Source organism: Prionailurus bengalensis, chromosome B3 (assembly GCF_016509475.1).
Source record: "Prionailurus bengalensis isolate Pbe53 chromosome B3, Fcat_Pben_1.1_paternal_pri, whole genome shotgun sequence".
Classification (NCBI taxonomy): Eukaryota; Metazoa; Chordata; class Mammalia; order Carnivora; family Felidae; genus Prionailurus; species Prionailurus bengalensis.
This window is the reverse complement of record NC_057355.1, coordinates 71817605-71834385: the sequence shown is the minus strand read 5'-3', so window position 1 is coordinate 71834385 and position 16781 is coordinate 71817605. Positions and strand designations below refer to the sequence as shown.

At 46.5% G+C, this 16781-nt stretch overlaps 1 protein-coding gene across 2 annotated transcripts; it reads left to right on the top strand.

Annotated features, from left to right (window-relative positions):
* Positions 1-367: 367 nt before the first annotated feature.
* On the top strand, positions 368-8709 carry KLHL33 (kelch like family member 33). Of its 2 annotated transcripts, none has more exons than XM_043554189.1 (5): positions 368-525; positions 810-1583; positions 6001-6925; positions 7037-7204; positions 7312-8709. In XM_043554189.1, exons 2-5 carry the CDS (start codon positions 830-832, stop codon positions 7862-7864), a joined length of 2400 nt encoding a protein of 799 aa, XP_043410124.1. In that variant the 5' UTR covers positions 368-525; positions 810-829; the 3' UTR covers positions 7865-8709. The 2 variants fall into 2 exon arrangements, with proteins under 2 accessions (XP_043410124.1, XP_043410123.1); XM_043554188.1 differs by having other exon boundaries at positions 368-538.
* The last annotated feature ends 8072 nt before the right edge of the window (positions 8710-16781 follow it).

Genomic DNA, 16781 nt, shown 5'->3' with positions numbered 1-16781 from the left:
CCCGCTCGCCCTCTGTGGACTCAACTGCGTTATGTACGCATTTCATGTAGGTATTTTGTTCGCTCCAGGGTCGGCAACTTTATCGTGCACAGAAAAACCAACAGTCAAAGCCTAGAACTGACTCCAAACACACCCTTCCCTCTTCTGGCCCTACGTTCCTGAGGGTCTGCGCAGTCCAGACTCTCTTCTCCCTCCCCCCCCCCTCCCCCAGACCCGTCTTGTGAACGCAGCCTTTCCGGCCTGGCTCACTCCACCCGATCCCCACATCTTCTCTGGCTTCTGAATTTGCCTCGCTCAGCACAAGGACGTGACCTACAGGTGGAAGGGGGGAGGAGGTCATCTCGGGACGGAGCCCGGGGGATTGGGTGTCAGAGTCTGGGCTCCCGGAGCCCAGCCCCCTAGCCGGTCAGCGCCGGCTATAATTAGTCGGGTGGGGCCGCTGACCCGATTGAGGGGCAAGTTTCCTCTGTCACAGGGTCCAAAGCGAAGCGGAGAAGGTTCAAGGGAGAGCCAGGAGGAACGCTGGTGTCTAGGGAGGGTGACTATCCGGGTGGGACGGGGGCAGGCCGGGTGGCATTATGGTCCCGGGTACTGGATCGGTACACATGCTTCTGGCACGCTTCGGTGCTCTTCGTGAACCCCAGTGTGGGGCAGTATAGCCTAGCTGCTCGAGCCTTGGGAAGGGGGTGGGGAGTGGGCTTTGAAGTAGGGAGAGGGACTGCCATGTCGCCGGGCTGGAGATAGGGGTTCCTCCGGCCTCTGTGGGTCCAGCTCTGAACCCCCCACCCCTTCCCTCTGTTCACCTGTAGCAAAACAGCGAACCTGGACGATGAGCGTCTCGGACTCCTCACATCGTCCTTCGGACCCTGGGAGCGTCTCTGCTCCCGCCCAGAAGGATCGCCTTGACCTACCTTTGCCCGACCCGAGAACCCCCTCCTGGCCACCTTCCCCAGATGAGGATCCCAGTTTGCCCCCCTTTCCTTTGGAAGAGCCTGTCCCCAGGCCCATGGCCCCAGGGAGCCTTCCCTCTCCAGTCTTGTCCCTTGAGGAAGAAGAGGAGGAAGACGACCAAGACGAACAAGACGCGGCAGAGCCCGAGGAGCTGCGCAGCGAGGAGCATCCCAGCCAGTTTTTCGCGGAGGCACAGCGGCTGCGGGAGCAGAGGTTGTTGTTGGACGAAGAGGTGTCAGTTGAGGGGCGAGTATACGGGGTGCATCGGGTAATCTTGGCTGCAATTAGCAGCCTCTTCCGTGACAGGCTGCTGGGTGGCAGAGGTCCACAACCCCCCCTCAGCCTGGACGTGGCCGCCGGGGCCTGGGAGGCCGTACTGACATTTGCCTATGAGGGGTTGCTGGGCCCTGCACGGCTGGGAGATGTGCTGGTCGTGGCAGAGGCCCTGGGAGCGCCCCGGGTGAAGGCCGTGGCCCAGTGGAGATGCAAAGGGGCTGGAAGCGCCAGGGAAGATGAAAAGCAGCCCAGCCAGGCAGAGGAGCTGAGGGAGAACCTGCGGAGCATCGAGCTCCTATACCAAGAGGGCATCGGGTGTGACCTGGAGCTGGAGGCAGGCGGCTGCAGGCTGCGGGGTGAGGGCCTTTTGGCATTACATTATTGCAGGTTCATTTATGTGTGTGCAAGCTGCAGGTGGTTTGATCCCTTCCATTGTGGTTTTGATCACAGCTGCAGGCAGAATTTCCTTGGGGTTGGCCTTTGGTGCCTTTCCTGACCCACTGAGAGCAAGGCATGAGCAGCTGAGTTGTTTACCCAGGAGCACCAGGCAGACTTAAGCTGACCCTTCAACCTGTGGCTTTCCCTGTGGCCAGTACCAAAGAATTTCCAGCCAGTTGGCTGGTGTCATGAGTACAGTCTGAGCCAGGGGAACAAGTAGAAAGTGATTGACTTAAACAGGAATTAACCAAAAGCCCTTCTTGGCATCTTCTATTTAGGACACAGGAAAGCCAGATGAATATGGTGGAATAACTCACAGTGTGTCCTCTCACCTAAGTGTCCTTGACTCCATGGTAGATACGGGTTCTACAGCTAACGAGCAAGGTCTGGTTTTGTTTTGCTATAATCTTAAAGCTACCAGGACCTGGCACTTTGAAGTTAACTAGGCTCATCACTAGGAAAGCTAAGGAGGGTTGAATAAGTTGAATGTTATTCAGATTCTATCAGTACTGAGTGAGGTACTGGGGTCCAGGAATTTTTACACATGCCATGTCTTTGCATTCTCGCTGAAAACTAGTGAGGTGGATGCCACTATCCCTAGGTGTAAGGAAAGAACATTAAACTCAGAAATGTTAACTGGTGAGAACCAGGATATAAGCCTAGTATTCACTAGCCCAGTCTGTTTTCACTAGGCCATGCATTGCCTCCTGTGCAACCAAACCAAAGACACAGGATCTGACAAATGGAGTTGGAATGCAGGCACATAAAAATGTTAAATTAAAAGGTATTGCTTTAGAGAGTATCTAGTTAAGCTTTTATACTTTATTGACAAAGAAATCAGACTTCAAGACATGTCCAAAGTCACATAGCTACTGCTCATTAGGATGACTGGAACCCACAGTGTTTCTGGGACCCCCAGATGAAAAAGCATCCTGTCATAACTTGAACTGCATTAACAAAAATACCATAGACTGGGTGGCTTGACAACAGAAATTTATTTCTTTTTTAGAAAAATGTATTTATTTAAATTCAAGTTAGCTAACATACAGTGTAGTATTGGTTTCAGGAGTAGAACCCAGTGATGAAATTTATTTCTTACAGTTCTGAAGCCTGGAAGTCCAAGATCAGGGTTCTGGTATGGTCAGGTTATGATTAGGACTCTCTTCCTGGCTTGCAGAGGGCCACCTTCTCACTGTATCCTCTTCACTTGGTGGAGGGAGAGATTATCTCAGTCATATCTCTTATATAGGGCAGTAATTCCATTCAGGAGGGTTCTACTCTCATACCTAATTACCTCCCAAAGGCTCCACCTGCAAATATCACCACACTGGGGAGTAGGGCTTCAACACAGGAAGGAGGGAGGAAGACATAAACATCCAATCCATAGCAGGTCTCTAAAGTGTTTGTTATTGTTTCTGATAGTAGTAGATGGAGGGGGGATTTAAAATTTCATAGTTATGGGGCACTTGGGTGGCTCAGTCGGTTAAGCATCCGACTTTGGCTCAAGTCATGATCTCGTGGTGAGTTTGAGCCCCACATCAAGCTCTGTGCTGACAGCTCCAAGCCTGGAGCCTGCTTCGGATTCTATGTCTCCCTCTCTCTCTGCCCCTCCCCTGCTCACACTCTGTCCGTCTCAAAAATAAATAAACAATAATAAATTATTTTAAAAATAGATAAAATAAAATTTCATAGTTATAAAATTCTCACTAGGGTTTCAAATTTAAACATACTTCTATCCTTGCTTTCATTTTCCTAAGAAACATTCCAACGTAATGGTAGAAACCTGTCACTTAAAATTCTAGGGAATAATGATGAGGAGGAGGGAGAATGTAAATAGTTGTGACCCTTTCACAGTGACTCTGAGCTATAGGTTGGTTGATTACATGGAAAATGAAATGGCTTACCTGCTTCAAGGAATGCAGGTTTTCTCAGGCAATATGTATCTGAAAACTGTCACTGTTAGTTACTATTTGGGAAGCATGTAGGCACTACCTGCTGCTTAAAATGGAGGAGCACCTGGATGACTCAGGGGGTTAAGCATCTGACTTCAGCTCAGGTCATGATCTCATGGTTTGTCAGTTCAAGCCCTACATTGGGCTTTCTGCTCTCAACACAAAACCTGCTTCAGATACTCTGTCTCCCTCTTTCTCTGCCCCTCCCCTGCTCTCTCTCTCTCTCTCTCTCTCTCTCTCTCTCTCAAAAATAAATAAACATTTAAGATTTTTTAAAAAAAGACAATGGAAAGCCACATTAACATCACATGTCCTTTGAGACAGGCAAACGTGCCACGGTCGGTCAAAGCAGCCTCATGTTCATAGCTTCACTGGGTGTTTGGCCCTGGTACCTGCCTAAGAGGACTTCTGGCAGCATTTTCTCCCTATTTTATTATGAAGCATTTCAAACACATAGCAAATTAAGAAAATATTTTTTAAGTTTATTTATTTTGAGAGAGCGAGAGAGAACACAAGCAGAGGAGTAGCAGAGAGAGAGAGAGAGAGAAAGGGTGAGAGAGAGAAAATCCCAAGCAGACTCTGCAACGCAAGGCTCAAACCCACAAACTGTGAGATCATGACCTGAGCTGAAGTCAAGAGTCGGATGCTTCACTGACTGAGCCACCCAGGCACCCCAAGAAAGTATTAACATGAACACTCAAACACCCATATCTCAGACTTAACAATTAACATTTTATGATATTTGTCTCATCTCTTTATTTTGCTTATCACTGAAGTTTAAAGTAAATCTGTGACATTTCCCTTACAAATACTTGGGTACATGTCTCTTTAAAAGAGGACATATAACCACAATACCGTACTCATGTCTAACAAAATTAACAATAATTCCTTAGTATCACTTCGTCCAAGTTGAAATTTTCCCACTTGTCCAAAAAATGTCTTGTAGAGCTGGCTTATCCAACCCAGGAGTCAATCAAGGACTATGCTATACTCAGATACATGTCTTTTAAGCTTCCTTTACTCTTGTACAGTCCTCTCCTTTTTTATGACTTGACTTACTGAAGAAATAAGATTAGTTATCTTATAGAATGCTCCATTTTCTAGATGTGTGTGTGTTTTCCATTATGGTTTTGTTTAGCTTGTTCCTTTAGCTTCTCAATTTCCTATAAATTTGAATTTAGATCTAAGGGTTCAATTAGATTTAGGTTCAACAGTTTAGTCAGAATACTCCATACCTGATGCCAAGTATCTCAAATTGCATTACATTAGAAAGAATTTATTTACATTTATATTTAATAGCATCCGGTAACAGAATAGTTTCAGTGGTGTGAGGGCCATGCAGGTAAGAAGGGTACCGATACACAAGTATGCTCACTGCAGCCTGACATCAGTGGCGTTGGGGGGTGAAGATCTGCTCGGGCAGCCATTACATGGAATAGAAAATAAATCACTTCCTCTCTTTCAGTTTCCTTCTGTTAAAAGGAGCAATCGAACTGGATGATTTTGAAGGTTTCCAGCTTAAAATGTCACGATTACCTGAAATGTACTGAGATGAAGATGGGGTGTGCAGCGAAAAGATGCACATGGGAAATCTTAAGTGGGAGACGGCAGTTAGATTAGGTTAGGTCACAGAGATTCGTAAGTGTGGTACCATTTTTTTTAGGCAAAATTTTTAACATTTATTTATTTTTGAGAGACAGAGACAGAGCATGAGTAGGGGAGAGCCAGAGAGAGAGGGAGACCCAGAATCTGAAGCAGACTTCAAGCTCTGAGCTGTCAGCACAGAGCCTGATGCAGGGCTCGAACCCATGAACTGTGAGATCATGACCTGAGCCAAAGTGGGGCGCTTAACTGACTGAGCCACCCAAACACCCCGTGTGGTACCACTTTCTAAGTAAAATCCTGGCTGATGTCAGTGGCTCTTACAATTGTAAAGGAAAGAACTTTTTTGTGTGTGCATGATAGAGACCTATGTAATTTGCACCATTGGTCTTTGCAGTTTATTTTGTGCCCCCTTTTAGCAAAAGCTGTCTATAGCATCTACTCAACTTGATCAATCAAGACTCTTTTTCTAATTGACCTGGATCAAAAAACTAAAGCAATGTTTATCACAGTGTCTTCAGGCCACTAACATGAGAATCATGCAGGGTGCTTGAAAATGTTGAAATACAAATTCCTAGGGTCTCCATCCAGACCTACTGAATCAGAATCTCTGGGGGTGGGTCCCTGAAACCCACAGTTTAACAAGCACCGCACAGTATTCTGATGCACACCATGGTTTAGCCTGTGGCCTTGGGTGGTTGGCCCAAAGTCGGGGACGTGAAGTCAGCAGGGTGCCTGGCAATCAGCAACACTCTGGATTCCCCTCTGCTTCTCCTTGCAGTGCACCGAGCAGCCCTGGCCTGTGGCAGCGAGTTCTTTGGTGCCATGCTCCTGAGCGGGATGAGGGAATCCCAGGGCACAGAGGTGTCTCTGCACACTATCTCTGCCCAGGACCTGCGACTCCTCGTCTCCTTCGCCTACTCCGGGGTTGTGCGGGCAAGGTGGCCAGGACTGCTGAGAGCTGCCCAGGCTGCTCTCCAGTACCAGAGCTCTTCCTGCCTTGCTCTGTGCCAGAGAGCCTTGGCTCGGGGCCTCAGCCCCGCACGTTGCCTGGCCCTGTTCCCCATAGCGGAGGCCCCGGGCTTAGAGAGGCTCTGGAGCAAAGCCCGTCACTACCTCCTCACCCACCTGCCTGCTGTGGCTTTGTGCCCCACTTTCCCTTCTCTACCGGCTGCCTGCCTGGCTGAGCTCCTGGATAGCGACGAACTACACGTTCAAGAGGAGTTCGAGGCCTTCATGGCTGCGTGGCGTTGGTTAGCTGCCAACCCTGAGACCCAGGAGTCAGAGGCCAAGGCCCTGCTTCGATGTGTTCGCTTCGGCCGCATGTCCACCAGAGAGCTGCGGAGGGTGCGGGCCGCGGGGCTGCCTCCACCCCTGACCGCGGACTTGCTGCATCAGCTCCTGGTAGAGGCTGCCGTTCCAGGTCAAGAGCGGCGCAGGGAGCCTGACCAGGCACTGGTAGTGATTGGCGGGGACGGGCTCAGAGCAGACATGGCCATAAGACAGCCGTCGCGAGGAGTGTGGTGGGCGCGCGCCTTCTGCTGCGGCACGGGACTGGTGCGAACCGTGGAGTGGGGGCGGCTGCCTGCCCTGCCTGACCCGGGGCGCTTCCGGCACGGGGCTGCGAGCCTCGCAGGAAGTGAGCTCTACGTGTGTGGGGGACAGGATTTCTACAGCCACTCCAACACCCTGGCTTCGACTCTCAGGTAGGGGCCCCACGGAATAGCAGGCCCCGAGGTGGGCAGCTGAGGGGGAATTGTTGGCCCAGCCAGCCACGGGGGCCCGGGGTCACTCTTCTTTGGTCCCGCTGTGTCCAGGTGGGGCCCCAGTCAAGAGGACTGGGAGGAGATGGCGCCTTTGTGCCAGGCTCGGAGCTTTTTTCCCCTGGTGGCGCTGGACGGACTACTTTATGCCCTGGGCGGCCGAAACGGTGGCGTCGCCCTCAACTCTGTGGAGACCTATCACCCCGAGCTGAATGTCTGGAGGTGAGCAGGGAAGGGGCTGTTTCTAGACATCAGGGAAAGCCTAGAGGACTCGGAGGAGGAGAGTTGAAGAGGATTTTTGCCTGATCGTGTGCCCTGTTCTCCCTTAGGCCGGCACCTGCTCTTCCAGCACCACGCTTTGCCCACGCAGCTGCGGTTCTGGAGGGCCGATTGTACGTGAGCGGTGGCTGCAGCGGGGCTGGCCAATACCTGGCCTCATTGCTGCACTATGACCCCAAACTTGAGAAGCCAGGGGTGCTTCTGAGCGCTATGGGGGTACCTCGGGCTGGCCACGTCATGGCCGCTCTGGGTGGACGGTTGTATGTCGCGGGTGGGCTAGGTGAGACTGGGGACCTGCTGAGCTTCGAGGCCTATGAACCAAGGACTGATAGCTGGACTCACCTGGCACCCTTGCCCTCCCCCCATGTGGGGGCCGCAGGGGCTGCGCTGCAGGGAGAGCTTCTGGTGCTGGGGGGCTACAGCCACCGTACTTACGCCCTCTCCCACCTTATCCATGCTTATTCTCCTGGCCTGGGCCGATGGCTCTGCCTGGGAACTCTGCCAAGGCCTCGGGCTGAGATGCCTGCCTGCATCCTGACCCTGCCCACTGTGCAGCACATAGCTTTGGTTCCCTCACGGCACCAAACCAAACCTGCTGGGTGAGTGGGGAGCGGTAGTGCATGGAGGGAGGAAGGGATGAGAAACGTCATGAGAGAAGGACAGAGATTATGGGGGGAGAAAGAGAAGGCTTGATTCATGATAGCATCTTATTCCAGCACAGTGTTTTACAACTCACAAACCGCTTTTGTATATATGGTCTTCATTGAGGAAAAGGTGGCTCCAGAATTCCTGGAAAACGCTGTTGGAGAAGGGAAGGAGAGGAGGCCCAGAACAACTCCACAAGGTTTAGGGACCCTGACACCATTCTTGGTGGGGAAAGTGCATTTGGCTGGAAAGACAGTCAAGACGCTCCAGTAGCCAATGTGTAGGGGCCAAGAGAGGAGAGTCAGAAAAATGATGATTCTGACCCATGGATCAAGATGAAAATTGTGGAAAGGCCAACCATGAACTATATTCTTTCTCAGGTAACTTGCAGGCTCAGTCCAGCATTGCCTCAGCCTGCAGCCCCTAAGAGCCTCTGGGTTTTCATTCTGAGGCGGAAGTCCTTGCCTGGACCTGGCGCTGCACAGGGTGCCAGCTGATGAGGCGCGAATGCTGTGTGTGGGGAAGATGAGGAGGGCGGAGGTGAAGGAGCCAGGCACCTGGAGTGGGGAAGGGATGGCATGAGGTTTGAGGGGTGGGGTGGAAGAAGCCAGAAGCCTGACTGGCTTCTTTCCTTCCCTTTGGGGTGTAGTCAAGGATCAGGAATGACAATAGGACAGCTATGGTGTGAGCTGCTAAGTTGTGAGAGGAAGTGGCAGAGAGAAAAGTGAGAGGCAGAGAAGACTCAGAAAAGTGGTTTTCCCCCTTTCTTTCCCTTTTCTCTAGAGTTTTAAAAATCCATTCCCCCCCCCCTTTTTTTTTTGGCCAGGCGAAGTTAAATCAGACGCTTCCTCTCTTCCTTCTTCCACCCTGCTCTTCCTTCCTTTTCTTTCCCCCCTTCTTTCTTTTCTCCCTTCTCCCACACAGTGATCAATCACCTACTAGGTGCCAGCACTAAATGAGGCTCTAAGGATACAAAGATCAGAGAGGTCCTGACCAGCAGGTAGACTTGTAAACTAATGCAGGTTTTGTAGTGGACTTAGGGGTATGGACACTTACCTCGTCGCTCTCACACCAGGCACTTAGAGGTATGACAGCCCAGACACTAGAGGAGTGAACTCTGCCCAGGGAAGGCTCCTGTTAAGGAAGGCATCATCAAATGGGTATAGTTGGGGTTGGATTTTGAAGACTACTTGGAAACTCACTAGTCAGAGCAGGAGGAAGGCACTCCAGTCAGAGAAAAGAAGTCATGTCGTGCCCTGTGTCTTGTCGTGCCCTGTGTCTCTATAGCAAAGGGGAAGTCAGTATTCCAGAGGATTCTTTAGAGAATTCTGCTGCTGTTACCAGCCCATCTTTTACTCTGGAGCTTTTCTGAAGACAATAGCTTTCGCTTAATTGTATATTCCCTCCCTCCACAACTCCTCTAAGTCTTTCCTGCCTGGTATTTCCATTTCTGACCCCTGAGCAGCTCAGGGCAAAGAAGGGCCAGTTCTTTGTATAGGTCAGTTTTCTATTACCATTGTTTGTTAAGATTCTCATATTCCTAAGGGTGAGATAAAGGAGACTCCTTTCTACATTTCTTCATCCTGGCCTAGAGGTGTTTACATGCTTTGTTTATTTTTTTGAGATTTCATTATTGAGTTCTTTTTTCCCCTATATCTCTGTTTCGGAGCATAGATGAAAATGAGGAGGGATATATAGGATGTATTTGAGAAAAGGGAAGAAAAATCGAAGAACCAGGAAAGAAGGAAATTGAAGGTACTGAGACACTATGAATATGCAGTCTTTAAGATTAACTTCTATGAACATGTTCTTTGTGGTTTGGAAGCAAAAACAGCCTTAAATAAAGGTTTCATCATTGATGAATGATTCTCGTCTGAGTTTCTCTAATATAAAAAGTTCTTAAAAATCCCCTGTAATTTGGTTCCTATCTCCACCACAGTACTGAAACTACCCTGCCTCGTCGTCACCATGACCTACTTCTCACCAAATAATCTAAGGCCATCCTCATTCTCCTTCATCTTTCTGCAGGTATCAACTGGCTTGAAAACTGACTCTTACCCTAAAAAATTTCTCCTCCCCTGGCTCCAGAGAGCACACTCTCCTGGGCCTTCTCTTATTTCACCAATCCAAACAGGTATCAAAAAAACCAAATAATATTGTCCAAAGGAATGGCTCCATTCCAGGTGGAGGTGACAGCTTGAGGGTCCAAAAGTATACAGATGGGGGTAGTTAGTTATAAAAGTCTCTAGCTCTCCTTATTTAGTTTTTAGGGTTTATTTTTTAACTTTTTAAAAAAAATTTTGAGAGACAGAGACAGAGCATGAGCAGAGGAGGGACAGAGAAAGAGAGAGAGAGAGAGAGAGAGAGATGCAGAATCCAAAGCAGCCTCCAGACTCTGAGCTGTCAGCACAGAGCCCGATGCAGGGCTCAAACCCATGGACGTGAGATCATGACCTGAGCTAAAGCCAGATGCTCAACCGACTGAGCCACTCAGGTGCCCCTCATTATTTAGTTTTTAAAGTAGGGATAGAGTGAGAAGACAGAAGGAGGCCCCTGATTTGTAGCAGGACACCAGTCAACAGTCCACTCTTCAGTGAGAGAGGACTGATATAGGGCAAGTAACAGGTTGGGGCCCTAGCCAAGTGTCTGAGATTCAAGGTAGTATTGCAACCCCAGAACAGAAGAGGAAGGAGAAACAGGAATTAGGCTGGAAAACATTCACGCAGAGTGGGCAATCATGGCAATCCAGGGATTAGGCTACAGTTTGGTGAGTGTATAGAGGCCCAGGATTCTTACCTTTGGTACATCAGATGATAGGCAAGGTGTTTTTTTTTTTTTTTTATTAAAATTTTTAACGTTTCTTTATTTTTGAGAGACAGAGCACGAGCGGGGAAGGGACAGAGAGAGAGATGCAGAATCTGAAGCAGGCTCCAGGCTCTGAGCTTCTCAGCACAGAGCCCAACGCGGGGCTCGAACCTACAAACTGCAAGATCACAACCAACCTGATCCGAAATCTGACGCTCAACCAGCTGAGCCACCCAGGCGCCCCAGAGGCAAGGTGTTTTAGATATTCCCCCTACTAGTTCCCTCTACGCTCTTTCAACCTCCTTTGTGAGTGAGGGAGGGATTTCTACTATTGCTCACATCTTTTCAAGAGTGACTCAGGAACTGAATAGGATTGAGCATGTGGGCTGATGTACCAGTAAATGCATTGGACTACCTGAGTCCTTTGTCTCCTGTGCTTCATTATAGATTGCCCATGTTCTTCTCTTACCTTGTTTTATGTTCCTCTTCAGACAGCTCACCTCCATCTAAAGTTGTAATAACTCACCTGGGTTCTAGACTATTGTTTTTTTCAGCATTCCTCACCTCTACTTGGATGTACCACTATCATGACTTCAGACTCATCAGGCTTCGTTGACACTCTCATTTTCCCTTTTTCCTAGACACAAAGCTTTGAAGTCATTTAGGCTTGTTTTCCCCTTTTTCTTCTTCACTTGACTCATATGTGATTTTGAACTGCTGAAATAGAAACGTAACTGGTTTCTTGTCCCAATATTTTCTCTGTCAAATACACAACATGTATGATGCTTTGGACACCTGGAAAGTTGAAGGCAGCAAAGGGTTAACAATGAAAAAAAAAGTGGGGGGGGGGAGGGTGAAAGATCCTACTAGCTACAAAACCATGTATCCTTATTTACCCAGATGGTCTGGGCTATAGAAGCAACAGTGTCCAACCAGAAGAGTGAAATACTGCACAGAAAGATTATTTAATAGAATCATGGAATGAAGAGATTTTAGAAATCATGTAATTCAAACCCTTCTTTGTAAAGTGCAAAGAGCCAAGGAATGTGGCACAGCCTGGATAATGAAGAGGAAAGTCTTTTGTGAGAGCAGTTTCCAGGTGACATATCTTTACCTAAGAATCAAGTGGCTGGCTTGAACGAGCATCATGGTTTAGGTCTATAGTCAGGAAAGTCCTAACACTCTTTCAGGGCCACAGGCTATTTATATTCCAAATCCTGGCTAACCCTTGGGATCAAGGGGCTATAGGTGGAAAAGTGTGAATTTATCACAGGTCCTAGCAATACAAAAAAATACATATATGCAGGGATATAGTATATGTCATTAGCCATGAGATTATAGTCTTTTTTTCCTCAGAGATAGATGTTCATGGTATTATTGTTATAGTTGATGATTCAAGATATAATCATCTGTATTAGTGATTAGAATGATGGAAAAAAGGTACAGCTTGAAAGCATATTGAATTAGAATCAGTAACTTGGGTTCGAGCCCCAATTCAATTACTGTTTTGGTAATTGTAAATCCCTTAATCACTTTGAATGCCAGTATCTTAATCCATAAAATAGGAAGACTATCTGTACTATAAACATCAGAGTGCTGTTATAGTTGTGAGCCCCAGAGCCTGGGACAGTCTTAAGGAACTCTAGGCACATTTAGAAAAGTATGTTCTGGTAGTCCTTAAGTGTGCCTTGATAGTTCCAAGGCCACATCCTTTTATTTTTTTATTTTATTTTATTTTTTCAATATACGAAAATTTGTTGCATTTTTATTTTTTAATTTTTTTTACTTTTTTTTTTTTTAATTTACATCCAGCATATAGTGCAACAATGATTTCAGGAAGAGATTCTTTAGTGCCCCTTACCCATTTAGCCCATCCCCCCCTCCCACAACCCCTCTAGTAGCCCTCAGTTTGTTCTTCATATTTATGAGTCTCTTCTGTTTTGTCCCCCTCCTGGTTTTTATATTATTTTTGTTTCTCTTCCCTTACGTTCATCTGTTTTGTCTCTTAAAGTCCTCATATGAGTGAAGTCATGATATTTGTCTTTCTCTGCCTAATTTCACTTAGCGTAATACCCTCCAGTTCCATCCATGTACTTGCAAATGGCAAGATTTCATTCTTTTTGATTGCCGAGTAATACTCCATTATATATATATATATATATATATATATATATATATACCACATCTTCTTTAGCCATTCATCCATCGATGGACATTTGGGCTCTTTCCATACTTTGGCTATTGTTGATAGTGCTGCTATGAACATGGGGGTGCATGTGTCCCTTCGAAACAGCACACCTGTATCCCTTGGATACATGCCTAGTAGTGCAATTGCTGGGTTGTAGGGTAGTTCTATTTTTAGTTTTTTGAGGAACCTCCATACTGTTTTCCAGAGTGGCTGCAACAGCTTGCATTCCCAGGCCACATCCTTTTAGATCAGTGAGCTAGATGATGTCAAACAAGATAGGCCTCTGAGACCATGAGTGCCACACAAAGGGTTACAAAGTTTATCCCCAGCTACTCTGGTCTAACATTGCTCCCAAGATAAGGATGTGGGTTCATTGGGACTCTAGCTAAGGCAAAAGCATTTTGGGGGTTAAGGTTCTTCTAACTATATACCAGCTTGACTAATCATCAGATAGGCAGTTTAATCCCCAGTACATACTTTTCAAGCAAACTGTCATTGATGAAAGCCAACTCTCTCATAACAAAGTAAAAACCACTTGTTGGAGGTTATAGCTAACATTGTTTAAATGCTCGCTCTGTACCAGGTGGTGTGCTAAATGCTTTATATACATGATCTCATTTAAATGTCAATGCAACCCATCAAAAGTGGATGCTGTTATCCCCCATTTTACAGATAAGGCAACTAAAGCTTAGAGCAGTGGGTAAAAATTTTTTTACCCAAGATTACACAGTTTGTAAGTGTAGAGCGTGTATTTAAACTCAAGTAGAAGGATTTCGAGCCTGCTTTCTTTTTTTTCTTTTTTTTTTTGGGGGGGGACAGAGAGAGACAGAGCATGAACGGGGGAGGGGCAGAGAGAGAGGGAGACACAGAATCGGAAACAGGCTCCAGGCTCTGAGCCATCAGCCCAGAGCCCGACGAGGGGCTCGAACTCACAGACCGCGAGATGGTGACCTGGCTGAAGTCGGACGCTTAACCGACTGCGCCACCCAGGCGCCCCGAGCCTTCTTTCTTTATTGTGCCATCTCTCTGATGTAGATCCATCTCCACGGAGGGGCAGGATTTATTCATGAAACTCATCATTGGACTCTATAAATGGGAGAAATTAAAGGGTATACATGGTATTGGAAGCTTAGAGACGTAATCTTGAGGAATCTGACATCCAACTACTATAACACATACTAGCTATGAATTTCAAAGCTCAGCTAGAGCAAAGGGCTCTTCTAATAGTTTGTTTAATTTATTAAGATGTGTTGAGTCAGGGATTGTTATGAGTACAATATACTGGGTGAAACTTTTCAAATAGAGGACTCTGACTGGCCCCGTTACCTGATCAGCATCATCTGCTCTTATGCAGACTCAAGGGCCAGTCTCTTATGCCATTCAGGGTTTATGAGATTATTTACCTTATTTTTTTCTGTGGCCTAGGTCACACAGCCCATCAATAGCAAAGCAGAATTTAAAAACAGATCTGTTGGACTCCAGAGTGCAAATTTATACAATTTTATACCATTTCCACCCATCTTAGATTACTCTAACATGGTGGCCAAGTATTCCAGTCCTCCTGGGACCATCCTAATTCCCATGTTTTGTGTCATTGTTCCTATAAGCCATTAAAAGATGCCCCCAAGTCCACTATTTTAACATACAAAGTTTACTTTGAAATGCCCTGCCCACCCAGTAACAGCATTCAAGTCCTATATGAGATCAGGTGTCCTGATCATATTTTTAATATGATTACTTTTAAAAAATATTTTAATAAAAATTTTAATGTTTATTTATTTTTGAGAGAGAGCGAGAGAGAGAGAGAAACAGAACATGAGCAGGAGAGGGTCAGAGAGAGAGGGAGACACAGAATCTGAAGCAGGCTCCAGGCTGTGAGCTGTAGCACAGAGCCTGGCTTGGGGCTCGAACTCATGAATCTTGAGATCATGACCTGAGCCGAAGTCAGACGCTTAACAGACTGAGCGCCCAGGCACCCCCAATATGATTACTTTCTTGATATGAGTCTGTACTTCTCAGGCAGGTCCCATTTTCCAAGACTTATGGACTGCTGACATAGTCTTTAAAAAAACACACACACACAAAAAACACTTATTTATTTATTTATTTTGGAAGAGAGAGGGAGAGTGTGAGAGTGAGCAGGGGAGGGGCAGAGAGAGAGTGAGAGAGAAAATCCTAAGCAGGCTCTGCTCAATGCAGAGCCCCACATGGGGCTTGATGGTACGATCATGACATCATGACCTGAGCTGAAATCAAGAGTCGGATGTTTACCTGACTGAGCTACCCAGTTGTCCCCTGATATACTCTTTTAATGTGTTCATGTAAAAGGCCTTCAGGGCAATGGTTCATTTTAGCAGTGGTCTTCTGTGAACAATAATGCTAAAGACATGTCAAAGGAAGCAGGTGCTACTGTGGCCATGGGCTGGACTGTGAATCAAGGGACTGGTGTTCTAGTCCTAGCTCCTTCTCTGACCAGCTATTTCAACCTGGGCAAGTCATTTGAACCCTTTGGACTGTCAAGTGAGAGTTAGGAAAGTGTTAAGAGCTGTTTTTCTCCAACTGTTAAAATGTGGCTAGCAAGCAAGAGGTAAGATTGTCCAAGCCCGGTTTACAGCCTCCAGGATCACTAATCCACAGCATGGACTCCTCTTTCCAGGTCCTTACAAGAGGTAGTGCTAAGGGATATGATGCTAAGTGGTAGAGTACCTGGCCCTGGTAACTTCTGAAGTGAATTTTGGTAAGTTTTTTATTGTGGTACATACCTAGAATGTGGCTATCCCAAATGGCCTCTGACTACTTGCATAGTCTGTTTAAACACGTGTTTTGCTAATATGCAAGGAGCAGGTGCCAAAGTTACCTGTTTGTTAGGTTTTAGACAACAGGGATCACTTAGTGCTCATACTCTTTAAAAACCAGTATCCCAAGAGGGTATGGAAATTGATACTAAATTTTTATGCAAAAGGCAGAAGAATATATGGGAACAATATATTAAATCTATTCATTGTCTTCTGTCAAGACCTCTTCCCAATACCTCTCTGTAAGCTGAGAAACAGGGCCACTTCCCTCACTACAAAGACTAGATCAAGGGTAGGAAGGAGTGCTGGATCTGATAGATCCAGTGTCTCCTTGTACTTGTTGACTCTAACTGTGGGCCGTACAGCTATTAGAAAAACATGACTTCACTGCATACATCCCAGAGGTTGGTTTGAATGTTGATTAATTTGATATCAATAAATAAATATTTGTTGAATGAATGATGAGGGAGTGTAACCTATTCTGTAAACACGAGGCTCCTTGTCCAGGCAGATCTGCTTGCCACATGGATTGGCATCTACTTTAGCTAACCTACCTCCATGATAAGCAATTCTATTACAAGGAACTATTGCACAAACCAATGTATGGGGAATTAAGTGATTTAGAAGATTTAAGGAGGGACTCCTGGGTGGGTCAGTGAGTTGAGGATCCGACTCTTGATTTCGGCACAGGTCATGATCTCATGGTTTTGTGAGTTCGAGCCCCACGTTGGGCTCTGCACACTGATCTTGAGGAGCCTGCTTGGGATTCTCTCTCTCTCCCTCTCGTTCTGCCCACCCCCTGCCTGTGCTCTCTGTCTCTTTCAAAGTGAATAAACTTAAAAAAAAAACAACAACAAGATTTTAGGACAGTGAGTTCACTACAATGTAATCTGATGTAAACTAGCCTTAAATGTTGCAGGTCTAGTGTTCCAATGATGTAATGATACATAACAAACTACCCAAAACTTTTAGTGACTTAAAACAAAAACTATTGTACTATATTTCTCATGACTTTATGTGTCATTGGTTTCACTTAAATTTGGACAGGGTTTAGCTAGATGATTCTTCTGTCCTATTTTCATTGATA

Bases quoted from the DNA above. Each gene is read 5' to 3' on its own strand.
- KLHL33 (XM_043554189.1), top strand. From the start codon at position 830: ATGAGCGTCTCGGACTCCTCACATCGTCCTTCGGACCCTGGGAGCGTC. The intron at 6,926-7,036 runs GTAGGGGCCCCA...CGCTGTGTCCAG, and splicing joins ACCCTGGCTTCGACTCTCAG to GTGGGGCCCCAGTCAAGAGG. The intron at 7,205-7,311 runs GTGAGCAGGGAA...GTTCTCCCTTAG, and splicing joins CCCGAGCTGAATGTCTGGAG to GCCGGCACCTGCTCTTCCAG.